Genomic DNA, 26,785 nt, shown 5'->3' on the forward strand with positions numbered 1-26,785 from the left:
CAGGACAGCAATTATTTATGCATCTTTAAAGAATTCATCTCTGAGTAATGAACATGTAAAAAGGATTGGTTTGCTCCTACCTAAATTGAAAAAAAAAATTAGAATAAAGGTTTTCTTCCTGTGCTTTTCTACTTGGAAAATTGTTCTGACATGCCTGCCCAAACAAGGGAGGGGTACTTGGCTTATACCCTTCTGGTCATGAATATCATTGATACCTCTGATAAACACATTTCTGTGCTATGCTGATGAATTCTGTGCCTTATATTGGAAGAATTCTAAGTCTAACCAAATTATTCTTTGCTAATTTTCACATGTAAAAAGTGATCAGCTGATTATTATTTTAATTCTATTGACATTTATTTAATTAGATTGAAAAGTTCATCTCTAGATATCAGAGCTGAAAATGTCATAGCACTGGTCTCGTACAGATTTGGATGTACAAATGGAAGAAACAGTACTGCAGTTAGATACGGTTCTGCAACAGCAAGAATTCTCTGCAGAAATTCCAGTATAAGGAGGTGTATATGTATCTATGTCTACAGGGGTAAATTACACTCTTCTGCTTTGGTCATTGAGTTTGTTGAAGGTACAAGCCAAATCCTACTCTCATTTCTGAGTCTGTCCAAATCTAGGGAGTTCCTCAACTTCTGTGGAATTACTGTCATTCTAATTGTTGTAAAGACGTGGAATTAGGTTCATACAATCAGGAGCATATTGCTTAACAAGAAAGTAGTAATAGACTGTGAATAGATTGTTACAAGGCTAAAGAGATATTTTGGTCCTTGTAGAAGATAGGAGGATATTAGTTATTTTGACTTCATACAGTCCAACCAAACTAGCTCACAAGTTTTACTTTATAGTGTAAGCACTAACATAACGTTTTCCATTTTTCATCTGGAGTTTAAAAAAAATGGGGGTGATGTCTAAATAGCTGTTTCTTTACACCTGCTCTGGTAAAATACTTAAAATGAGAAAGTGTTCTTTTATTTTGTTTTCGTCTGATATCATTGCACTGGTGGATAGAATACAGCCAATGGGTAGACTGAAAATGTAATTTAGATGCTGAGACACTTGGTACGTAGAGTAGTTTCATGCTTCTTTTGTTGAGCCCAAGCCATTCTGTGTCTAATATATATGAGAGTATAACAACAAGCAAACCTTTGTCCTGTAGTGATTGGACAGGGATGATATGACTGGGGAGATCTGGTTCTTCTCCTACTTAACAGTTTTAAAATGCACAAGTGTCCCAAAACAAACCCCAGGACAAGACAGGATAAAGGGATGAGTCCTTTGCAGCTTCTCGTCCCACGAACAGGAGTGGAACCCTCAAAAAATTCTGACGCAGAAGTGCCTGCTTTGCAAATCTCATTGCCTGTGAGGTAGGCCAGCTCAGTGCTTCAGCTTATCAATACAGTGTCCTTTCTAAGCGTTGCATTAAGGAATCTTTATGCAGCATATTTTGGAGGGGGAACTTTGAAGAGCCTAGATCAGGTGCCAGTGATGAAATAAACAAGAACTCCTATGATATTTTTTTTCCCTGGTAGGTTAGCTATGATGGAGAACTTCACAAGCACCCACAGCTGGAGGCTGATTTGACAGCAGTGAGAGAGATCTATGGACCTAATGCAGTATCTCTCAGGTATGTCATTGACCTTTCTGTATTGCTGAACCTTTAACCTTTTGGAGATTGAATTCCTTGTGGACCTTCCCTGACTGCCAAAGCAGAAGTCTCTTCTGGTGATTGCTGCATATCGTATGGCAAAAGGAAGGAGTGCTGCTGGCTAGCTATAATGTTGTTTTTTCTTTTTTTTTTTGTGGTTGAGTACCAATACAACTGGCTGTGCTGAGAATAAGCCTTGGAAGCCTCTTCTAAAACATCATTGACTTTTGCAGTCCAGTTGGTATTTGATCAGGCTGTTGTATTTTGTCAAAAATTACTATTCAGCATTACTCTAAACCCTTGTTAAACTCCTTTTGTGTTATATTGTCTTTTGCCCTAGAGGTGAACAATAGGAATGATAGGAGATTTAGTAAATGTTTTCCCTAGGGAAGAATTGAAGGAATTGGATTTGTCTACTCTGGAAAAAAGAGAAGGAGAAGACATAATAACAATTCTTCTTCAAAAAAGCTGTTTGTAGGTAGGAGGAGTGATTAAATGTTCTTTATTGTCATCATGAGAGAGACAATAAGAAACTAGCTGTGTTAGCAACAAACAAGAATTTGATTAGATTTTAGGAAAGCTTTCTAATTGTGGGAATCTAAAGTATCCTCCACAGTGAAGTGATGGAACCTCAGTCAGAGGTGGATTGCAAAGTGTGATTACACAAAAATTCTGTTGGGCATATATGAGTATGTATGATTCTGTCACAGGGCATAGCTGTATGGTATTTTTAATACGCTTCAGGTCTTTTTTAACTTCATTTTCCATCTATGTAATCTTAATAATTTCATAAAAATAACAGGTAGGCAAGATGTAACAGACCTGTCAGATGTATTACAAAGAAAATATCAAAGTTGTCATACAAATAAAGTAATAAAATACAGAGAAGATAATAACCTTAGGCATACATATATTGCAAGTAACAATTCCCATTAACCTCTAAACAATAAGCTCTGTTATTTTTGTCTAAGAAGAGAGAGCACATCTATAACTATGGTGTACTATACCTTTTCAAATTAAGTGAAAATTTCATTACGTTTCGAGGACCTGGGGAATTTAAATCCAAATAGTTGCAGATGGGTTTAGGAAGTGAATGAGATAAATGTTCAGTTGCCAAATGGATAACTATGAAATTGAGAATATCTTGATAATAGGCTCCCTCAAGCTCCTCAAATTGAAACATTCTATGTAACCTTTCAAAAACTTTAATGCATCTAATTTATTGAATCAACCGTTTCATTCGAAGCATTGTGATCTCCTTAGGTTCACTCTAGTACAAATTGGCATCTGTGGCTGCTTTTGGCAAGTGGAAAACTTTAACGCTTCTTCCACTCTGTTGCAGTTGAAAATACTTATAAATTCTTGGAAATGAGAAACGGCATTAAACATTTGGTTTCATCCCTCTCCTGCAGCTCCACTTCTCTGTGGAGAGGGGAGTCTGTCTGACAGTGACACCCACTAAGATGCATTATTTCCTAGACAGTTGACCCTCTTTTAGTAGTCTCTTGCTGTCACAGAATCAACAGTACACATAAAAGTGAAATTCCTATACTTGCATGCTTTTCACCACTGCCCTTTGAAATCTGGCCACCAAAGCTGTGAGAAAGCCCTTTGGACCAACTGATCCAGACATTTTGGTATCTATTTACATTGCTTATGCATTGATGGACAGAGGACCTCTGGGAGCTTCAAAATCAAGATATGTTCATGGAGCCATTGTAGGCAGCAGACCTAAGCTTCAGGTGCTGGAGAAAACATTTCTTCATGCCTTTCAGCTTGGGGAAGTAAAACTAGAGTCAGCATCATGTGTCTAAAATCCATTTTCTAGGATGGTGAAGGGATTTCAGTGAGTATAGAAATTCCCCAGTTATAACTTATTGTCGTGGTTTAACCCCAGCCAGCAACTAAGCACCACGCAGCCACTCACTCACTCCCCCCCCATCCAGTGGGATGGGGGAGAAAATCAGGAGAAGAAGTAAGACTCCTGGGTTGGGATAAGAACGGTTTAATAGAACAGAAAAGAAGAAACTAATAATGATAATGATACCACTAAAAAAATGACAACAGCAATAATAAAAGGATTGGAATGTACAAATGATGCGCAGGGCAACTGCTCACCACCCGCCGACTGACACCCAGCCAGTCCCTGAGCGGCGATTCCCCACCCCCCCTTCCCAGTTCCTAAACTAGATGGGACGTCACGTGGTATGGAATACACTGTTGGCCAGTTTGGGTCAGGTGCCCTGGCTGGGCATGAGAAGCTGAAAAATCCTTGACTCTAGTCTAAACACTACTGAGCAACAACTGAAAACATCAGTGTTATCAACATTCTTCTCATACTGAACTCAAAACATAGCACTGTACCAGCTACTAGGAAGACAGTTAACTATATCCCAGCTGAAACCAGGACACTTATTTTTGTCTTGTCCTTTCTTCCACTAATATTTCTGTGTTCCTCAGTTCAACTGTGTTTCTGTTTAATTTATAAAATTATGCTTGTTCACAGCCTTTTGAATCTCAGTCGAATGAGTAACACCAGCTTGGGTTCATAAATATTACTTAAGAGTTCATAACAATCTGTTCTTTGGATCTTGTGGAAAATTCACAAAAAACTGAGGCCACTGTTGTGTAGGATAGTGGCTAAGCCATTCAGTAGGTAGAGAATTTCACTGTTTCAAAGCCAGGTCTTCAGTGAGCTGTAGGGGGTCCGCAAGTGCCTCTACAGCTCTGGGTGAGCAGACTCTGGAGCAGCTCTCAGGGTGGCTGTGGGAAGCCTCCAGGTAACACAGTCCTGACCAGCTGTTTACCTGCCCTGTGTGTGCCATGTCTGGACACATCTATCTAGAGAGAGTCTTTGGGTTTGCCCTCACCAGAGAGAACCATTGAGATGCCGAGGTTTGGTGGAAGGGATTCGCTCCACCAATCTTCACAAGAGGTCAGGGCATTTCCGGTGTGAGCTAGGTCCTACCATGGGCTGAGAGGCCACATTGGTAGGAGATAATTTTATTCACAAAAATATTTTTGTATTTCAGAATTACCGTATCAGCTTATTTATGCACAGCTGTTACTGTGCAATGTCTTAGTCTAGTTTAATAGAAAAGTGTGGAAGTCACTGTGAGAGCAAGGGAGTGATTGCACTTTTACAGTATTGTCCACTTAAGTAATTTAAATGAAAAGGAAAGCAATTTTTTATTTAGGTGTATGAATGAGTATTTTCTAGTCCTATTTTTCAGAAGTGTTCAAGTACATTGGGAGAGGGCAATCAGAATGAGTCAGAAAATAAGAGGCAGAAAAGCCATACTTTAAATGTAAGATTTCAGATGGCAATGAAACACCTACGAGCATAAGTTAAATCTGAACCTTGGGGGATTCCAGAAATACTACACATAACAGATAAAATAAGCTAACTATTGCCTTAAGCACCTTACAGGGCAATCTTTATGTTTTGACAAACAAATGCTTGAATGTATGAAGCAATCCCACAGGTATAATATGCCACCCTCTAGGCTATGTTGTATTTGTCTTCAACGATTTATCTCAAGCCTCTCCTTAGGTTATTGGCAGTTAACCTGAAATACTTTTGAAAATTAACTAGGGTTTTATTTTGTTATAAATAGGAGGAGCATGTGACCTTGAATTTGTTTTCTTGAATTATTTGTGCAATATGCAAGACAAAATACATAGCAGCAATGGAGAGAGAATTTAGGGGAATTAGTAGAAAAAAAGATTTAGCCTGTTTAAGCAAGGTCCACTGAAAGAAAGTTTCAGTGCAGCAGATGGTTGTCACCCACTGGGAATATTGATCCAATGTATGTAAATGCATATTTTATAAGCATTCTGATTTTACAGACAAGATTATCCTTTATAAAATCTTTGCTGTTGTAAGTACTCCTGGGCTGAGGAGTATCTTAAAGAGCTCTAATGTAATGTAATTCTTTCCTTTCAGGGAATATGGAGCCATTGATGATGTAGATATTGATCTGCATATTGATGTTAGCTTTCTTGATGTGAGTAATCTAATCACAGAATTACATAATGAACATTAACACCCATTTAATTCTGCTACACATCAGACTCTCTAGACAACCACCAAGGCTTTCCTTTTTCAGAGGCTCAATCTTCACAAGTGGCTGTCACTTTATTGATTGCTACTCAGTGGAAAGGTTTCCTTTTCCTTTTATGATCACATTGTTAAAATGCTTTGTAGGCTTTTATTTACTGCATGTGTATTTCCTTTCGAACATGCTCTGTGAATGGTAAATGTTTTAACTCGTATAAATGAAATACATTTACTTTTTTGCTATCCTAGATGTTAGTTAGGTGAAGGCACTTCATAGAGTCCCCTAGGGATGAAGACCTTGGCTGGAGCTCTCCTGTGTGCTTCTCAGCATCTGCAGCTGATTAGGGAGAGGCTTGAGTGGCAAAGGAGAAATAGGACAGTGGTGCTGTCAACTGGCAGCGTGGCTTCTGTAACAGTTACGCTGTCATTAACTCCACACTTCTCACCTCACCTGCACAGTAACTTCCTGTCCTCTAGATAAAGAATAAAAGTCAGTGCTTTTAGGGGCATCATTAGCTTCTGCACAGATATGTCATATTCTCTGGTCAGCACAACACAAAAGATAGTTATTCTTGGGCTTTTCTAAAATTTAAGAAAATCTGGTCATACCTTGAATTATTTTAATCAGTCTTAAGGAGCAAAAGTTTCCTTTGCCCTGTGTTATGGGATGAGTTTCTTTTCCATCTTTATTTGTTCCTTTGCTTCCCAGCTTTGAAGTAGTATCTCTTGATAAATGGGAATGTGTCTGCCTCCACTGTAGATGTAGTGTTGTGTGTAAACCCGTGCTCAGTTTAAATGAGCATACTCAGGAACTGGAAGCAGTCTAACACTGCTCTTAGGGGCATCAGCAGGCAGTAGTTTGTCCTAAGTCTCAAGTTTAAAGCTGGAGTAGTTATTCCACAACTGGGTAAATGGATGGATGGTGTTTATAACAACCCTAAGGCAGACTGACAAAATGAGCAGTTCCTGATGATGGCTAATGGTGTCTGTTGTTTTCTTTTTGTCTTGAACTAGGAAGAGATTGCTGTGGCTTGGGATGTAATTCGCACAGAGCCTATAATAGTGCGATTGCACTGTTCACTTACACAGTACTTAAATGGTCCAGGTTAGTCACCCATGTGTTCTTCATGTGCCTTATATGTTGTCTCGGTCTGAGCCATGTACTAGGTGATAGATACTCATTTACTATCAAATCTATGACCCTGCATGTGCTTAGATTTACTGCTGAGAGCAGTCCTACTGCTTATATTTATGTGCATGGCTAGGCCCTCAATGATGACACGGGCATCTAATTGAAACATTCGTAGGTCGATTTTTGGAACTTGTTTTCCTGATAGCCTTTGAAATGCAACTGCTTCCCCTAGGAACCAGGGTTAAGGAATAAAGATCTACAGTTTCTAATATGTGATTTCCTGATTTTGGAAATCAGGCATCATCTGCACAGCTGAGATATTACTGATAAGGTATACATACACAGACCTGTGCAGCACATTAATATGCCCTTTTTCACACACCTTTGAAGAATCAGGCCATGATAATTACCCTTTCAGCTTCTGATTTCTATGCAACTGTGTGAACTCTGGGAATCTCTGGATTTGAATGAGTTGTTAAGTGAGTAAAGCTTCCTCATGAGAGTAAAAATGGTCAAACTCCTGAAGAATCAACTTATTTTGAAGATTTGGAAACATTCATATGCAGAATCAACTTCTGATATGTTTTTACAGTGGGAAGTCAGAACTAAGTTGCAATTTGGATCATAACTTGCCCGGCTTTGGAGGCTTCCAGTACAAGCTGTCAGTTCAGGCTTGTATCTGTGGGAGAATTCTGCCTCTGGAAAATGCATAGATATTTCCAGTCATAATATGTTTAGCAAAATCTGTCCCAATGAGCTATTTTTATAGGATATGTTGCCTGCCGATGCTAACTATAAGCTATATTCTGTTCATTCAAATAAGCATTTCATTACATCATTCTCTTTTTTTTTCTTTTTTTTGCTTGACTTTGGTCTTTTTGTCTGTATTTTATTGCCTCAATCTTTTTTGCAAATAAGTGGATCTTAAAATATGTATTTGCCGTAGCAGGTAGCAGTGTTAGTATTCAGAATATTTCTATCAAAATGTAATTTAAAAAATAAAAAAGTGCAGCAAATAAGAGAAGGTGAAGCGTGAAGAGCAGCATGCAGTAAGATATGATCTAGTGAATTGAGAAGGAACAAGATATCTTCTGCACCGTTGACAAGGTTAAAACAGGAAGCTTGGTTCCCAGTCCTGCAGCTGACTGATTGTGGGAGTGCCTGAGTATCAAGAAAGGCAAGATCAGGGCCAGAGGCAAGTGCTTCGCTGATACTGGTTTTAAGAGCTCAGCTGCTGCTGCAGCCATGTCTCTGTTTACCAGAAAAGGCTCATGAGATCCACCAACTTTTCTGTTAACAAGACCCTTTCTCTGTGAATTCCTCTTCCCCCTTAAATACGTTTTTCTGAGACCACTGGGCCATAACTTTATGCTACATGTTTTTCTTCTATAGTATTTTCTGTTGATCGATAAAGAGAAATGCAGTATACTCCAAAGCACAATGCTGGGGTATTAGTACCACCTTGTAGCTGTGTAATATCCTGATTTTAGATAGTCATTCATCTAGTTAATAGCTTGTCTCATTATTGTATTTGTGGACAGTTTCTCCCATGTGCCTTACAAACCTGTCTTAAAAGAGGATGAATCAGCCTTTGGAGGTACAGGGCTGGCTTCTCTGACTGTAGAGCATAGACAACAACTGTAGTCTAGATGTCAGATTTTAAGACTACTGGTCTAGCTATAATGATTCTCATTGAAAATATTCCCCCCCTACCATGTGTCCTAAATTTGACAATCTTAAGACATTGCTATCCCTAATCAAATCATTCATCCCTTTTGAAAAAATTGTCAGTTTGTCTTTAAAAGATGAGATTATATTCAATTAATAACATTAGAGAAAGGGTATCTACAGGGCTTTGAACTAAGTGAAATTGGATGGGCAGGTTAGATATATTGTATTTTATTTTGAAATCTAATTTATTAAAGTGAAATTAAAGGATAAACTTTGACATTCTGAAAAAAATCTGGCTTTCTGAGTGATCAGAATAATACAGATTTTAAAGTACTGATTTACTGTTTCTAATAAAATTTGAACCAACCCCAGATTTTTTGTTTTCATTCCTTTTTTATTTTACTGCAGTCATTACCACCTTCTGTAATACGAAGTATAAAGTCTATTCGTGCTTGTAATATGTGTTAGCTGTTGTCCTGCCTTGAGGACCTGAGGCTCTCTCAAAAAGTGCTGGATTCCATCTGCCACTTCTATCTAGTAAATGTTATTAAAGGACTTTAGTAATACCAGGAGCTAATTTCAGACCTTCACCCCATACACTTCCAATTTTCTGACAGATGAATATGGATGTACCAATGTTAGGACAGGTCTTGAGGAAAATTCAGGGTATTCCTTGGCCACTGGAATTCATATATCAGGCACTTCGATGAAGATTATGGGTCTTGTATTAAAATGCCCTCAGAAAGAAAAACCAGATACTGATTAATTCAGTTTATTCCACTCTGGGTTTTCTTCATAGTCACAGGAACTGTAGTGTGTAAAGACTAATTACTTGGAAAAAAAATTTGAGATTAGGCGAGATGAATTACAAGTCCAGATACATTTAATCTGATGCTGCTGTCTAGTACTTGCATAATATAAAAACCAGACACTTTTTAGTAATTAAAATTAGTGGGAAGAGATACATTTGGGGTAATTAAATTTCTAAAATATTTATTTGTAAAATTACAAATTATATTGGCTGATATTCCAAAAAAGACCATTCATTTCTTAATTGGTTTGGATGACATGTCCACTTTCACCATTGCTTCAATGGTATTGTCTATAGTAAAGGTCCAGATAGAACAGGGTCCTTAAATATGATTTATATGGTCATGAGTTCTTGATTATTGCTGTAAGTTCATGTATCAACAATATCTCATTTTTCCATAGTGCCAACTGTGGATGTATTTCAGATCTCTACTAAGGAAAGATTTGGGCTGGGACATCAGCTGAAAAAGTAAGTCTAGAAAAGTGTAAACCCCTGTTTTTAGGCAAATACTACACTCTTTCTAGTTCCTGGACCATGTCAAGTAGGATAAAATTCTCAGGTTGTCAGGTTGGTTGGATCAAAGTGTTTTGAACTCGTTTTTCTTTAAATAAAAAATAACAAGATTTGCCTTTTTAAGTTCAGTTTTGACAGTTGTTGAGGAGAACCGGATTTGTGCTGCCTCCCAGGGTTTTCTGTCACTTTTCTGCCATTTAGGAAGTAAGCTACAAAAGTTCAAAAGACTGTAACTAGGAGTGTTGAATTTCATGTTTCTGCCTAGATGGTGAGGCCTCTGGAGCAGGAATCTTTTTGAGCATCTTGCATACCCTAAGGGGGCTATGCTTTCATGGTGGCCTCTAGGATGTACAACAGTAATTAGGCCATCCATGTTTTGAGGACAAGAGGGAAGAATAGTCGAAAAAATTAGCAGTTCCATAGGTTCATGATACAATTCAATTTAATAAAATTTTGCTGAGTCATCTTTTCACATATGCTTGTGTATGTGTAATAAAATGACAAGAATACAGGCTTTAATATCTGACCATTACAACATTACAAATCTCTTAAGAAGAAAAAAATCTTTTGGTGTTTGGTGTTTAAAGAAATTCAGTGCAGTGTTTTCATAATCTTACAAATGAAGCAACGTTATTAAAATACATGACTTTGAAGAAAAATAATGAAACACTCCCCAGATATGAACAGTCTCTTAAAACATTTCAGTACTTACACTGTCTCTGATTTGTGCACCAGGTAATTACTAAAGGTTCCCACAAGACATTTTCAAGGACATAGCTGTATAATTCACAGTTGAGCAGAAGTCAGAATACCCATGAACCCCATGGCCGCTCATGGCTGTGGCAACAGGATATTCATCTTTGAAGAGTCACTAAATTTTTGGTAAAGTCCATACCAACTTCTGCTTTGACTTTATCACTCAAAGACCCCCAGTGAAGAGTCATTAGAGTCACAGAGTAATTTGCCTTGGAAGGAACTACTGGAGGCCACCTAGTGCAACCTCCTGCTCCAAGTGACACTAACGTCAAAGTTAGGTTAGTTCACTCAGAGTCTCAGGCAGCTGAGCTGTGAAATCTCCAGCCTTTGTGGGCAACCTATTGTATTCAGCCATTCTTCTTGTGGATGTCTTTTTATAGCCTTTATGTTCCCTTGCCACAACTTGTGACCACTGCCTTTTGCTGTCCATCTCTGGAAAGTGTCTGGCTCTGTCTTCTCTGTAAACCCTCTTTAGGTATTGTAATATTTGACATCCCTACCTTCATGTTTGTGCCGTAGGAGAATATGTTCCAACTTGAGCAGTGTGGATGCTGTAGCCTATCTCTGTAGTCACTGGACAGACAGACGCCTATAGTTGGATGGGATGCCTTTGAATCAGTTTGTCTCTAGATCTCCGTGAGAGGCATACCTGCTAAGTCTTGCAGTGGTTGTTTACACAGACTGTATTCTCAATAAGAGTTTTGTGTAAATTAGTTTTATGTGGAAAAAAGAAAACATTTTTGAGAAGCTGAGGCACCCAATCATCAGTCCACATACATGACAGAAAAAGTCTGTCTGTAGAGTAAGGACACTGCATCATGTCACCTATGTGGTGAACAGAGAGACCCTAGTACTAAAGAGAGTATGTCTTGGCTAGGGTAAGAAAATCTTTTTTTTTTTTTCTTAATTTGCAGAATCATGCAGACATTTGTTACACAACAGTGGAAGAACAGCAAAGAGAAATCTAATTGTACGCACAATAAGAAGGTGTCTGACAAAAAGGTGAAATCCCCTCTGCACATCTTTTCTACGCTGCGCAGGTAATAGCAAGGAAAATGAGCTGTTAACACCATATCCTGTTCAAAATCCACAGCAGGCTTCACAAGGTGAAATGTTGACTTTTCTCCACAGAGAAGTGCTCTATTTATATCTTACCTCATGGGTTTCCAGTCCTTGCCTTGCATGACATCAAAAGTGAACTAGGTACTACTGCAGCTTCTAAGACTATTTGAAGGCAGAGCATTTCAGTGTCCTGCTCTCTGAAACAGCCATGTTTAATCTAGAATTGGAAATAATTTATTTTATATTATTATTTAATTTCTTGTACTAGTATCTTTATAGCTTGGTAGCATTTGACTGTTACTTGAATAGCAAGAGTATAAGTAATATATACAAGTAATACATAACTTACAGACATTAAAAAATTTTGTGGCTGTCTAGCTGTTCTTTCCACAGCTGTGTATATTTTTAATTTTTAAAACTAGAATGGTTATTAATGAAAGACTGATTTGTAGAGCTGCTGAGCACCCACCCCTCTCCACTGTTTGAGTACATTAATGTTCAACACTTCTGAAATGCAGGCGTAGAATTTCAAAGAACAAAGGCATTAAAAACATAAGAAGTAATTTGTAAATAGTTCATTTGAATTCATTATGACTTCTGCTGGTTACTCATACTTGTAAATGCATGTAAAATCAGGCTCTAATTTTACCTCTTTCAGGAGTGTGACCATTTACGCTGGCATGTTTTCCTGCTTATGAAGGGTTGACAGATCACCCCTTCTATGAATTTGAATTGAATGCTTCTTTGAACATTCCTTCTTTTTGTTGAATTTTGCTATTCTAAATTCCGTGTATAAAAAAGAGAGGGAGTACAGCTATCACTCACATTGAAGAAGGGAGGAATGTCAAAGACGACACAAGATTATTTGTCTTTTTAAAGGTAGAAGAGGAAGGTGGTGTTTTAAGTAGAAAGCTTACCCATTCCCTAGCATGCCACACACCATTGTCTGTTGCAGGCTGTAACTTGGGGTTTGGTTTTATTCCGAAACCAAAAGCCAGACCAATCTTTCTCCTCTTGATTGGCTGCTGCTGCAGTGCCTGTCCAAAGGTGGCTCAGCCCCAATGCAGGGACCCCCTTTCTATAGAGCTACCTAACTTCTCTTCCTACCGCCTGTCTGCAGGAGGGTGGTAGTAAGCCAACTGCAAAAGTGAGTCAGCAACCTCCACATGCATCTTCTACTGTCACCACTTGCTAACAGGGTGAGGAAACCTGCCAACCTCTCCCTTTGGGGTTTCACTTCTTTTCTATTCAATCCAAGCCCCTAAAATACTCCAAAGATCAGGATTGCTTATAAAGCATAGGAAAATGGTTCAGCATACCTGTTACATGTTCTTGCTTTGCAAGGACAGGCAAATGGGAACCTTATGGAAATGTGACAGTTAGTATGAATGTTGTTTCATAAAAACATTTTGTTATTTACTTTCTGCATTCATAATTTAGATCCCTCACATTCTCATTTCTAGTGTTACAGAGCTAGAATTTGTCTAAAACAGGAAAGAAAGGCATCAAATTGTCTTCCACAAAGCACCTAGATTATTATGAGGTTTTAAAATATAATGTTCATTTCAGCTGAATTAAATTTGTTTTACTGCCTGCAAGTTTCACTGCTCATTTTATCTTCGGTTGGATCTAGACAGAGAATTTGTTATGCTGTGTCCAGAAGACAATAACTCTAATGGGATCATGCCACGATCATTGCATAGGAAAGATAGATTTTGATAAGGAAAATGTGTTATGATCTCCTGTGAAATATGTGGTTTTCATTTCAAAGATCATTTCCTGAATAAATAGTTTGTTTAGAGATGTAGAGACCTTTAGAAAGAGCTGTAAGGATACAGCTCTAACTTCTGCTTAAGCAGTCCATCATCTTTTTGATTGATGAGCTTGTATGTAAATAGGAGTAAGATGTCTATTTGGTATTGGAAAATTAGTCGTACGTACAATTGCTCATTTTTTTAATGTTGGGCTCTGTTTATCACTAGTGAGGTACATAAAAACAGGTGACACAAAGATTTTTATATATGTGTGGTCTTGCTTGATTTGCACAAGATTTTGATTACTCTCCAACTTTGTCTTCTCCTTTATTTTTAAGGTCGCCAAGTTATCCTCCACCTGGGTGTGGTAAAAACAAATCAAAACTGAAGTCAGAACAGGATGGCATCTCCAAAACTCACAAGCTACTCAGAAGGACTTGCTCTAGCACAGTGAAGGCGGAGGATATGTGTGCCACAAAATCTCACAGAACCTTTGGCCGCTCGTTGTCGAGTGACCCTAGGGCTGAACAGACAATGGCTATTAAATCGCACAAACTGTTGAACCGTTCTTGCCCTGCAGCCGTCAAGCAGGAGGAGTGCATCACTTTAAAGCCCCATAAGCTATTAAGTAGATCGTGTTCTGGGGACCCTCGATGTGAGCACAACAGCACCTTGAAGCCCCACAAACTTTTAAGCAGGTCCTACTCCAGTAATCTTAGAATGGAAGAATTGGATGGATTTAAGAATCACAAGTTACTCAGCAAGACTTACTCCAATGCCCCTAAATCATCCAAAATGGAACCTTTCAAGGAGTCCACCATAGCAGAGAGCAGGAGGCTCTCTCTTACCTCAGGGCTTATTGGTATCTTAACACCATCTTCATCATCACCTTCACAGGCTGCTGTGCGTAATAATTTTTTTTTTTCTGCTCATTTTCCTCCTATTATTTTCCAAATGTGCCATTATGCTTGTTACGCAAAGGCATTAATACTTAGGACACAGGTAGTGAATATATTGGATATATTGAATATATTGAAATACAAGAGCAATGGAGTCAGCTTTTTAAGGAGGATTCAAACAACTGTCCATGCACATATATTTAAGTTACAAAGCCAGAATTTGCTTAGGTCAAGACAGAGATTTTACATGTCATGTTGATTACAGCTCAATGTACCTACTGGCCATGGGAAGAGTTCAATCATCCACTCCCTTCCCTGCCTCCTTTCTTGCTGCAGGTAGAAGGGAGAGTATGAGCTTCTGTGCTGCGAAATTGGCTTGGTCACACAGGTCTTTTCTCATTTCACTGTTTGCTTTGCGGGGGAAGCAACCGTCCATGGGCTTGCTTGGGTGCCAAGTCACCTCTCCTTCTGGTGTTTGCATCTGTGATAATCATCATAGCGGAAGGAATGCAGTCATGATTCAGCTCACCTCTTGCACATGTGTGCTTTGTGAAAGGTTTAACCTTCAAACGTGCTGGTGGCAGCTGGAGGTTGGGAAGGATCTAGGTCTACACTGACCCCCTTTCTCTCCCCAGAGACATGATTGACTGGGAAAACAAAGGGTAGCACATATTCTTAAATTTAAGAAAGAGTGCTCAAAATGAATTCTTCTGCCTCTTAAGAGATGGCTTTTATACTTTAGAGGAAAGAGTGGGTCTGTTTGCGCTTTTTCAAGGCATCCGTCTGTTTTATGTGTTAGATCTGGGGAGAGACACTGAGGAGACAGTTCTCTCCACTTCCTTAGCCTGGTGGTAACTTGACGTTCTCAGCAAGAAAAAGCTCATTCTTGCTTGAAATGCCATACATATATTCAAAATAGTGCATTCTGAATAATGAAATTACATTTAGTGTGCTATTTCTCATGGTAAGTTAGTTTAATAAGCTGTGAGCTATACTCATCAGATCTAAAAGCAGTGATAGACTATCCTAAAATCATTTATATACATGCTGTGAAGTTGATTCCTCTAATGTGCACAGCACTATTAATTTAAGGTGAACCAACAAACTTTTTACTTGTCACAGTTTAAAGATGCATTTTTTTCTGAATCAGCAGAGGATGTCTTAACATAGCAACACTTTTCTCTCTTGAAGTTAGTAGGAAAAGTCCCATTGATTTTGATAAGATAATGAAGAGCTGACTTAGTGGTTTCATTACTGATGTTATCAGCTGGTATGGAAGAAATGCAAAGCCTGCTTGGCAGTCTATAAAAACTACGAGTAATTTATTGCTAGAATGCATTTACTTTGAGGGAGAAGCATCACATACATGGTCAGGTGCAGTTTGACTGATGTTAGTGGAAAGACATCAACAATGCATTTTACATTTTATGTACAGGCACCAGATATATGGATAGCCTCGGTGCCTAACTGCAGTTCAGAGTCAGTGGAATGTGAAAGTGATGAATTGGGACCCTAACTTCTCTTCAGTTCTCAGCTACAGTATTTCAATCTCATATATGAATACAATTAGGACGATTCTTTCCCAGGAGAGAAAAAATAAAAGTTTCCCAATTAAGCAGTTAGAGAAATGAAAGGAAATAAGCCCATAAACAAAATCAAAAAAAGCTGTACATGGAGCTGATCTGACCCATATTCAAAACAAGGTTTGATTGAGATAGATGTCAGCTTAGAGGGAATTTTGTACCTTACTGACTCCTGTAGCAGAAGTTCCTTCTAATTTGTTGCTGTGTGTTGAAAGAAAAAGGCAGAAAGAATTTGAGTGGGATCTGAGCACAGAGATCTGTTAGCATGGTGCTTACAGAAATGAGATCTTAGTAAATACAAAAGAAAAAGATCTTCAGCCGTTCTGAGAGTTACATTCATCTTTCCAGCCCGAGCAGATAGCCCATATTTGAATATGCCATACACAGTTAAAATTTAGTTGAAGTTACCAAATGCCAGTTTATTAGAATGGAATGAAGGCACCGGTGTTTCCATTTGAGATTAAAGTTTTTGGGATGCTGAGATACAAAACCTTATCAGATTTAAGAACTAAAAAGAAATGCTAAAAATCTACCCCACACCCAGCAAACAGTAAAAGGATTGATTATTTGTAATGGCTGGTTTATGCAAATGAGAGATATTTTTAGATGCAAGTATTGTTTAATTAACATATTTGCATGCAAAAAATACAAATATTTTGCCATTTCCTTATAATTAGTCTACCAACACTGAAGTTGCCTCAACTTTTTCCTTGCAGCAAAACTATGGTGCAAAATGCATTCCGGTACGAGACCGTGGCTTTCTTGTACAGGTAGGATGTCATATCTTACCCATTTATGAAGCACTGAGGAGCATGAGCTGACTGTTAATTATTTTTAAGCAGATGTTATTTTCATTTTCATTGTTCTCAGACTATTGAATTTGCTGAGCAGCGGATACCAGTATTGAATGAATACTGTGTAGTTTGTGATGAACCCCATGTGTTCCAGAATGGCCCTATGCTGAGGGTAAGTGGTGTGCTTGCTGGGATAAACAATGCATTTTATAATGCCTTAAATAGCAGTGGACCATACTAACCTGTTACAAAACTATTGAATTATTTCAGATGTATTTCATCCTAATATCCTTTTAAGATGCAAAAATATAATGCATATTAACGAGATTTTGCTATAAATTTGAAAAAATGTATTGCAAGCAAGGGAGATGGAAATCAGGCTTGTATAATATCACAGAAACATAAAGCTGGGCTGTATTTCACTGAACACAATTGTGCTACAGTAGTCACAACGAGATAAGATAGAGGAAGTGCATTAGAGTGCTTTCCAGGTCCTCTAGCATTCTTTTAAAAGCTTAGGGTCACCTCAGTCCTTGAGCTCTTAGCAAACCATAGCCAGGGTATTTAGATACACTGGTGTTAATGCCACAAGGCTGTGAAGTTCTGACAGTCTTTTGCTCATGGGCCGCTGGGATGAGCCATTGTCCATAATGTGATAAAAAAGGCAGTAGAAGGAGATGCTCTGTGAAGTGTCTGATATAGCAGTGACCTAGACCAGGGGCACTGTTGTGGTTCAGTATGCCCAAAGTCTAGCCACTTAGGCAGCTTTTCCTTCCTTTCATTCCTGTATAACTGGGAACTAGGAATTCTGCATGCTGAGTGTTGTACCCTCTCTTGCTGTTGGTGAATGCATACAGTGAAAAAGAGTAAGATTGGTCATGAGAGACACACTCTGCCTGGAGCTACTGAATCAGTGCAGCTTTGTGAAAGAGTATATTAGGAGAAAAAAATTCTTACCTTTAGGATTGATCTTGCAGTTTAGAATCCTCCTTTTTTCACCTGTCCTGAATCCTATGGAAACCTGAGTAACCTTAAAAGCTTAAAGCCATGGAAAACTAATACCAACATTTGTATGGTCTGACACCTGCCAATTTCCCCACAGTGTGGCGAGCAACTACATGTAAGTTGAAGCAGACATCATCTATGATAGTTCCATGGAACTAAATTCAGGAAGGTTGTTGCTTACGTGGTAGCAAAAGTCACCTCAGCATCATCCCCCATGACACTCTGGCACCATGGTCAGGCATTCTGACTGTAGACAGGGTATGCAAGTAAGCTGCTAACAGGATTTGCGAAAGCATCTACATATTCAGTTAACACCATTTCAAGTCATGGTTAAACCTCTGTACTTTTGAAACCAAACCTTGATTAGAAGCCTGTAGAAAAGGCATCAGTTCCTTGTTGTTCATCTTTGAATGCACTCCTATGCATGTTACCTGTGACATCATAAGACAAAGTCAGTAATGTTTGGAGAGTGAGTAAAGTTTGGATAATGCAATAATTTAAATTATTGGGTTTTATCTATTGTCCATAGGACAAAAGCAAACAGTAGGATTTATTCCTGTTCACATGATGAACTATTAAAAGAAAACAGACTGGAAAGTCATCTGCTCTAAATAAAAAAAATCTTAATTCTTCTTGCTTTCCCACCTTAGAGATTAAAACCCCTCAGAATTACTTTTCTCTGTCTGCAGCTTAAAGAGGGGTCATTTTAGCTGTCTGAGAGTTTTTCAGCACTTCAAAACAGAGGAGAATGCAGACATGTTTGCCACTAAACATATCAGTGCCTTTGCAAGCAGCAAAACCTAGCAAGCTTTGCAAAAATGAAGGAGTGTCATTATATAACCCAGGGAGAAGGGAGATAGAGGGAAGAAATCTAGCATGCTCTGTGTATGCTTGAATGACTCAATAAGCAATATAGAGCCATTAATGACTTTGCAGTTCTGTAGAAGGTGAGAAGGGATCTCAGTTTGAATCAAGCATGAGCTTGCCAAAGCGTCTTAAGGAAATTTATGCTTCACTCTGCTGAGGACTCTGGCAGAGGCCACCTAAAGTAGTCGATTGTAGAGTTTCTTTACACGCTTCAGGTGCACACACACATACTCATATGTACAGATATATATGATGTATATAAAGAGAATAAAGAATGACCCAGCTGGAAGAGAGCACTTTATGCTTAATACTGCTGCAAGAGCAGATCTCAGAAATACAGTACTTTATTAAGCAGAATGCGGTGGGCAAGGCTACATGCAATCTAGCCTTACGTCACTTAATGGATCCCATATGTAGTATCCCTAGCCTTCATAAAGGGCTGTAGAGTGCTCATACTTTTGCTACCACAGTAACTTCATCAGGTTTTGTAATGAGAACCTTGCTACGGTCTGCTTATATTTTTAGATTCTGTGTCTAGATCCCGTTTTCCACAGATGTCCATATCTCAAAGACATTACCTAGATAGGCTCTATCTGTAGCTGGTTGTATCACAGGAGATGCCACAGACTAAATAACTCTAGATGGTTCACCAGTCTTTTCCTTTAAAGAATAGTTCCTCCACACAGATGCACACAGGGTCATGTTTGGGTGTGTGTATCCTTAACGATGAGTTTCCCTTCTACCTTTTGACCTTCTTTTCAATGACAAAGAGGGCATATGAATTTATAAAAGCGTAGCAAAGTTATTGCTTCAGATGTTATTTTAAAATGTATTGAGGCTTAATTTTCTGGTATTTAATGGAGTTTTACACAATTGCGAAGAAGCCAGTAAGGTATTTGATTGTGTAATGCTCCAGTATATAAGCCTGAAACCTTTCCTGAACTATCGTGTAGTTTCATTAGTTGTCTTGAAATGCAGTTTAAAAAGCTCAAGAGTTGCCATCACACAATAATTACATTCTTTTAATACTGTAAACTCATTTTTTGGGTGTATTTTTTTGTGCTGGATATTAATGACTTGCATAAGTCAGATGTCTCATCCTCAGGACAGCTGAAGATACCCAGTGAAACTGAGAGATAAAGTTTTTCCTTTCTGCAGATTTGCTCTACAGGCTATGTTTTCATCATAGTTATAAAGTATCTTTAAGTCAGTCTCTCTTGGCACAAGCTTTCTTCTCGGTATTGTGTTTCTTTTTCTGAGATAACTTTTTCTGGAGGGTGTTCTGTTTTTAATATCTATTTCAATTTACTTTGCTTTCTTAAAATCTTGACATCTTCTTTCCCATAAGATAAGAGCAACTTGATGACAACAAGATGTGTCTTTATGCATAGCTTAATATAGACACTAGATGCACATGGCAGACATACCATCATATGGAAGATGACTGCTGCAGAACAGCTGCATAATGCAATTGCATATGTTTGGCTTTATGCTCTTACAGTGGACACCTGTCTTGCTCCAGAGCCGATGGTACTAATCCAATCATGCAAATGTTCCCTCCTGGTTCAGAAATCCTGTTGTACACAGGAATCTTTGGATGTTGTTAGGCTATCTTAGTCACTTACTGAGGATAAAGAAAGAGGCTACCTTAATGACTTACTGAGGATGAATAAGTACAAAATTCTTAGATTTCTCTTGGGAATTTCTTTACGGAGCAAAGTACGGATCTTTCAGAACAACCAGTTTTCTTTTGAGCTCAAGAAGTTCCCTGAAGTACAGAGGACCAGAATTACAGATACAGTCCTGTGTGTACTCCACAAGTGTGTGTGTAGATAAAAACATGTTATGTAGATGGGGTAACTTCAAAACACTCACAAACCTAATGCTTTCACAAGGATCTGCAGCTGTATTACTGTGAAGGGGAAGGACAAAAGTTCTCTGGAAAGGAAGAAGGGGTCGTAGAAAAATACTATAACGCATCGTGAAGCTGTAACACTCTTCTTTATAAAGGTCCATGGTCCATTGCTTCATTCCATCCCCTTTTTTAAAAAAAAACAACATTGAAGTAGTCAATGCTTTCCTGTACTGGTTTATGCCTTTGCTATAAGAGATAAGGGTGAATGTAATTTCTCATCATAGCATGTTTCTTTAGTATTTCTTTCAAGAGCACAGTGAGATCTAATGATTATTTACAGTGCACCCAAAGTTATAAAAGCTAAATTGGCTATTTAGAGATACACACTTACATAGATTGCCACCAAAACCTGCAAATTCCCTGAAATCACTGTATGGCATGATTTGCAGTCTTTCTGCAAAGCACAGGGAAAATTCAGTGAATACATGGATCCTAAGAAGAAAAAGTATTATTTAACCTCTGGCATAATCTAAACCATACTATTTTGTGTGGTTATTCCTAACGGTGATCTGAATCCTACATATTTCACTCTTCCTAGAAGGATTAAGAAACGGCTTTGAAATCATTAGCGAAGGTTGGGACTGCAGCCTTTACATCCAAACAGCTCCCTTACCTCACGTAAAGAATCACAGTGCATCCTCCTGCAAGGCGACCTGTGCTGTGCAGCTCTCAGGAGCTCTGTCATCAGTCTCGTCTGAAGTAGCTCTTTGCTCAGCTTTGAAAAACAGTGGGAAGTACAGGGTCAGACACAGGTTTTGTGCTGAGGAGAGATGGAGAAGGCAGACCTGGTAAACCTACTGAAAACAATAAGAGTCTGCTCATTTGAATTGTTAGCCTTGTGTTACTGTCTTTGAATTTGTTTTCAACAGAGAAGTTATTCAGATGAGTGAGAAAGGGAATATTATTTGTTTGTAATTAATGGCTAGATTTGAATTGTTTCAAAAACATATTTTAGAATGCTTTTTTTCTGATATTTTCAAATGGTGTATCATTCACACATGTGTTGTCAAAATAGTTAAATAGATTGTCCTGATTTCTGTCAAACTACCATATTAGACTAAATATTAGAAGTAAACTTAGGAAATTTTAACAACCTCCACAAAGTCCATTCTGAAATACTGAGATATTCTCCCATGGGGCAGGTGTCTCTAGTGAAAAGCCTCTGAAACTGGAGCTTGTTTCATGCACTGCCTTTCACTGGCTTTTGAAAATCTCAAAGGACAGAGACTCCACAACCTCTTTGGGCAACCTGTTCCGGTGCTTGGTAAAGCTTTAGAGAAAGCTAATTTTAGCTTTATCTAAAACTTCAGATAAAGTTTAGATAAAGCTAGTCCTGTATGAGAGAATAAACACACTAACTGACCTCCAGAGGTACTTTTCAACCATATGATTTGGTTCGTCTAGCTAAAAAATGTATTTTCCAAAGCAAATATAATAATGTAGTAAAGAAACTTCAGCATTATTTGGTTCTATGTTATAAGGCTATTAATGTGTTTTTTTAATGCCATATGAAAATCTTCCTGTACTCTAGAGCTGATAATAATATTCTAGGGAAGGACTAAGTTACATTTTAGTAACGCAATAGTTTTGCTGCTGTAATAGTACAGAGATATTTTGTTTTAGGAATTCAGCATGTACTTCTATTACAAACATTTAAATATAATAAGATCATGAGTCATTAACAAAAGTGGTTATTATATTTAAGGATCTGATTAAAAGAAGTATAATAAAAATATATGATCATGTATTATCACATTCAAAGACTGGAGGAAAGTCAAGAAGGGCAAGAAGGGGAGGACCCACAGAACTACAGGCTGGTCACCCTCACCTCGATCCCTGGGAAGGTGATGGAGCAGCTAACTCTGGAAACCATTTCCAGGCACATTAAGAACAATAAAATCAGCAGGAGTAGTCAGCATGGCTTCACCAATGGGAAGTCATGCTTGACCAACTTGATAAATTTCTGTGATGAAGTGACTGGTCTGGAACATGAGAGGAAAGCAGTGGATATTGTCTACCTGGATTTCAGTAAGGCCTTTGACACTGTCTCTCATAAGATCCTCGTAGACAAGCTGTTGATGCATGGACTGGATGAGGAGGTGGTGAGGTAGACTGAAAACTGGCTGAATGGCCAGGCCCAGAGGGTGAAGCTCAGTGGCACAAAGTCTAGTTGGAGGCCATCAACTAGTGGTGTACCTCGGGGGTCAATGCTGGGTCCAGTCCTGTATATATCTTCATTAATCATCTGGATGATGGAGAAGAGCGTACCCTCAGCAAGTTTGCAGGTGGTACAAAACTGGGAGGAGTGAGTGATACTCCAGAGTGATGGGGTCCCCATTCAGAGGGACCTCGACACGGGGGAGAAATGGGCTGCCAGGAGTCTTATGCAGTTCAACAAGGAGAAGTACAAAGTCCTGTATCTAGGGAGGAACAACCCCAGACACCAGTATATATTGGGGGCCACCCAGCTGGAAAGCAGCTTGGCAGGAAAGGACCTGGGGGTCCTGGTGGACACCAAGTTGAACTTGAGCCAGGAATGTGCTCTTGTGGTAAGGAAGGTTAATGGTATCCTGGGCTGCATTAAAGAATCGAATTGCCAGCAGGTGGAGGGAGATAATCCTTCCCCTCTACCCAGCACTGGTGAGGCCACAGTTGGAGTACTGTGTCCAGTTCTGGGCTCCCCCATACAAGAGAGAGATGGAGCTACTAGAGAGAGTCCAGGGAAGGGCCACTAAGATGATTAAGGGACTGGAGCATCTCACATAGGAGGAAGGGCTGAGAGAGCTGGGACTGTTCAGCCTTGAAAAGAGAAGGCTCAAGCAGGATCTTACCAATGTCTATAAATACCTGAAGGGAGGGTGCAAAGAGGATGAAGTCAGGCTCTTTTCAGCGGTACCCAGTGACAGGATAAGAGGCAATGGGCACAATCTGAAACACAGAAGATCCTGTTGGAGCATCAGAAAACACTTTCCTACCTTTTTCACCTTTTCTGAGGGTGACTGAGCATGGGAGCGGGCTGCCCAGAGAGGTTGTGGAGTCTACATCCATGGAGACATTCAAAAGCCATTTGGGCACAGTCCTGGGCAGCTGCCTCTGGGAGAGCCTGCTTGAGCAGGGGTACTGGACCAGATGACCACTGGAGATCCCTTCCAACCTCAATCATTCTGTAATTCTGTGATCATACTCAGCTTTTACATAGTACAATTTGTGTGGCTAATGTCTATCTTACTGTCTATGCCTTCCCAAATTCCTCGTTTACAAATACTAAAGCCATTGGTAAAACAGCATCATTGAGTGGATTTTAAAGACCTGTGAGACAATTATACAGGACAAAAAAATCTCGGAATGTATTAAATAAGGTGATAAAAAACCCTCTCTGTATCAATAATTTTTCTTTCAGTCAAGACTTCTCTTTAGAGTGCCATCTTGTGTTGAAACCTTAGTCTGAGGCCTCTTCAGAACAAAGCAGGAAATAGTAAAAAACTCAGCAAAACTAAACTAAATTCAAGCTAGTTTCTTTGAAATTTGCACTCTGGTACAGACACCTCTGCTGTTTAAAGTTTTGCTCATAAAATATGAATGGTAACATGCTGTAAAACAATATTTGAAATACCTGTTGTTAGTATTTAGCTGTAAAAGGACAGTCTGGTAATTCTGATATATCTGTTCTTATATTAGTAAGCTTACATTTTTTGAATGTTTTTCATCCCAAAGTGCTGAGTTACGATTTATTCATTATGGGTGAAATCTTGACCTTGGTGAGTTCCTGTTGACTTGAAGAGGTCTTGGATTTCTCTGTCCTTTGAATATAAGATTCTTAGCCACCACTGAAACACAGTAGCATTGATGTCCAGAAACAGTACACTGCTTAAAGTTGGGAGCTTTTTTGAGTAGAATAAACATCATGTGATGAAAAGTGTAGGTGTACAAATATGTTTAGCTGGGCTGGAGTTTAGCCAAGATGCTTATGGAATTCCAAGGTTCTTGTGGAATAATGCCATGGTCCTTCTTACCATTACTCCACAATATAGGCTGGTTGTATCTGTTTTTATGAAAATAGCCTCTCCAGTCACAACCACTACTTTAGTAGAATGGATTTAAGTTGCTTTATTTTTTACTAAGACAGTAAAATGGCACTTACCAAAGTGAACCTTGCCCAGCTAGCACTCCATAATGCTTGTTTATTTGCCATCTATTTATATATCTGGGAAGTAAAAATTTAAAAAAATAATGTATAAGCTGCCCAAGAATGCACAAAAAATGAAAAGCAGAAAATAAAATCTGAATCCACCAAAACAAAACCAAACAGAACAACTGACATTTCTTATTCAGCCTCGGTCTACTCTCATCTTTCTACAAGTTGTATCCGCTTACCACTGTGGTATCTCCCACGTCTTTCAGAGGCATGTTCCACCTGTCACATGAATATTGTGAGATTATTCAGACAGCTTACCTTACAGGTTTACAGTGAGATTGGGTTTTAAATATATTCCTGCTCTTTAGCAGTGTGTAAACCTATGTAGAGCTTACACTAGCTTGACTTTATACTATAAGTAAGCTTATACTATAGAATAGACAGAACAGACTCTTTCAGCTGGAAGGGACCTACAACAGTCATCTAGTCCAACTGCCTGACCAGTTCAGGGCTGCCCAAAAGCTAAAGCATGTTATTAAGGGCATTGTCCAAATGCCTCTTCAACACTGACAGGTTTGGGGCATTGACCACCCCTCTAGGAAGCCTGTTCCAGTGTTTGACCACCCTCTCGGTAAAGAAACGCTTCCTAATGTCCAGTCTAAATCTCCCCTGATGCAGCCTTGAACCATTCGCACATGTCCTATCACTGGATACCAGGGAGAAGAGACCAGCACCTCCCTCTCCGCTTGCCCCCTCAGGAAGCTGCAGAGCGCAATGCGGTCGCTCCTCAGCCTCCTCTTCTCCAAACCAGACGAGCCCCAAATCCTTAGCTGCTCCTCACAGGACATTCCTCCAGCCCTCTCACCAGCTTTGTTGCTCTCCTCTGGATGCTTTCAAGGACCTTCACATCCTTCTTAAGTTGTGGGGCCCAGAACTGCACAGAGCACCCAAGGTGAGGCCCCCACCAATGCTGAATACAGCAGGATAATCGCCTCTTTTGCCCAGCTGGTGATACTGTCTTCAAGGTACCCCAGGATGGGGTTTGCCCTCTGGGCTGCCAGGGCGCACTGCTGACTCACATCGAGCCTGCTGTCGACCGGCACCACCAGATCCCAGAACGGGAAGTTTCTCCTTTGGAAAAACTAACAATTACCATGGTTGAAAGCAGGAAACAGAATAGAGATTCGAAGTTACTTTTCATCTCCATGCCTGTTGTTTTCATTAAGAGAAGTGGTCACTAATGTTTTCACCTTTACCATTTGTTATGTTTGCAGTAAGTGAGGCTATGAGCCTTCCCTGAGCTTCTCTTTTTAGATCAAGAGTTTTTAGGTGTGTTAGTCATGTTGCAGCCTCATTAGTGTCTGTGTGACATCCCTCAGGAAGACAGGATACAGGAAAGGGTGGCACATTCCTCTTCTGAGCACAGCCACATCACACATTAGAAAGTAGAAAGATAGGTCAGTATCAACTATGAAATTTTGAGATTTTTCAAATTGAAAGAATGTCCAGAAAATATTTTAAGTAGTGTATGAGTCCAGGAAGCAGAATACGTTACAGTACCTAGGTGGTTTGTCTGTCTGCCATTGACAGTCACTCTGTAATAAGTGACACTTGCATTGTTACATGCGGAAACTCTGAGACCTTTTTCATCACAGCAGCAGTTGGGTGGCTGCATGGTGAGCATGCAAAGAATGGGGGTGGCTAAAGGAAAAGTCTGAAAATGTCAAAAGCTCAAAAATGCTTTCTGCTTCTGTCAGTGCCTTCTGCTTCCAAGCATTTGCAGTCTCAGGTTAACTGCCCAGCTCTTATTTTCTTCTGGCTTTTCCCCGCTGGAATAATTATCCTTTTAAATAATCTCTCAGCACCAATGATCTTCACTTAGCTAATAGTTTTGTGGAAGTCAATGGCTTTATGTTAACTTTCTCCTTTCCAAGTGAAAAATAAAGTATATGTGAGACCACTAGCAGCTGCTGTTGTTGAAGAGGAGTTACAGCTGCCCTCTTCAGGTAGTGGAGAACAAAGTTGCCCAGCGAGGCAGCTCTGCATGCCTTCAAGCTGATGGTGGTAATCTGTAAAATTCTGCGTGCACCTAAGATTAGGTTCACATTCGGAAGTATACGCTTAAGTGTATAAGCCCTATTTTGTCGTGTATTTTCCCTTTGAAAACA

At 39.2% G+C, this 26,785-nt stretch overlaps 1 protein-coding gene across 2 annotated transcripts in view; it reads left to right on the forward strand.

Annotated features, from left to right (window-relative positions):
• PARP8 (poly (ADP-ribose) polymerase family, member 8) overlaps positions 1–26,785 on the forward strand; it is a 116,990-nt gene that overhangs the window by 64,310 nt on the left and 25,895 nt on the right. For both annotated transcript variants that reach the window (XM_010563530.1, XM_010563531.1), the window contains exons 7-14: positions 1,545–1,639; positions 5,607–5,667; positions 6,735–6,825; positions 9,736–9,802; positions 11,518–11,643; positions 13,758–14,322; positions 16,618–16,671; positions 16,772–16,867. In XM_010563530.1, the coding sequence (XP_010561832.1) occupies positions 1,545–1,639; positions 5,607–5,667; positions 6,735–6,825; positions 9,736–9,802; positions 11,518–11,643; positions 13,758–14,322; positions 16,618–16,671; positions 16,772–16,867 (1,155 nt within the window). The remainder of the gene's footprint in view (positions 1–1,544; positions 1,640–5,606; positions 5,668–6,734; positions 6,826–9,735; positions 9,803–11,517; positions 11,644–13,757; positions 14,323–16,617; positions 16,672–16,771; positions 16,868–26,785) is intronic.

This window comes from Haliaeetus leucocephalus, unplaced genomic scaffold, assembly GCF_000737465.1.
Source record: "Haliaeetus leucocephalus isolate CR32 unplaced genomic scaffold, Haliaeetus_leucocephalus-4.0 Scaffold169, whole genome shotgun sequence".
Taxonomy (NCBI): Eukaryota; Metazoa; Chordata; class Aves; order Accipitriformes; family Accipitridae; genus Haliaeetus; species Haliaeetus leucocephalus.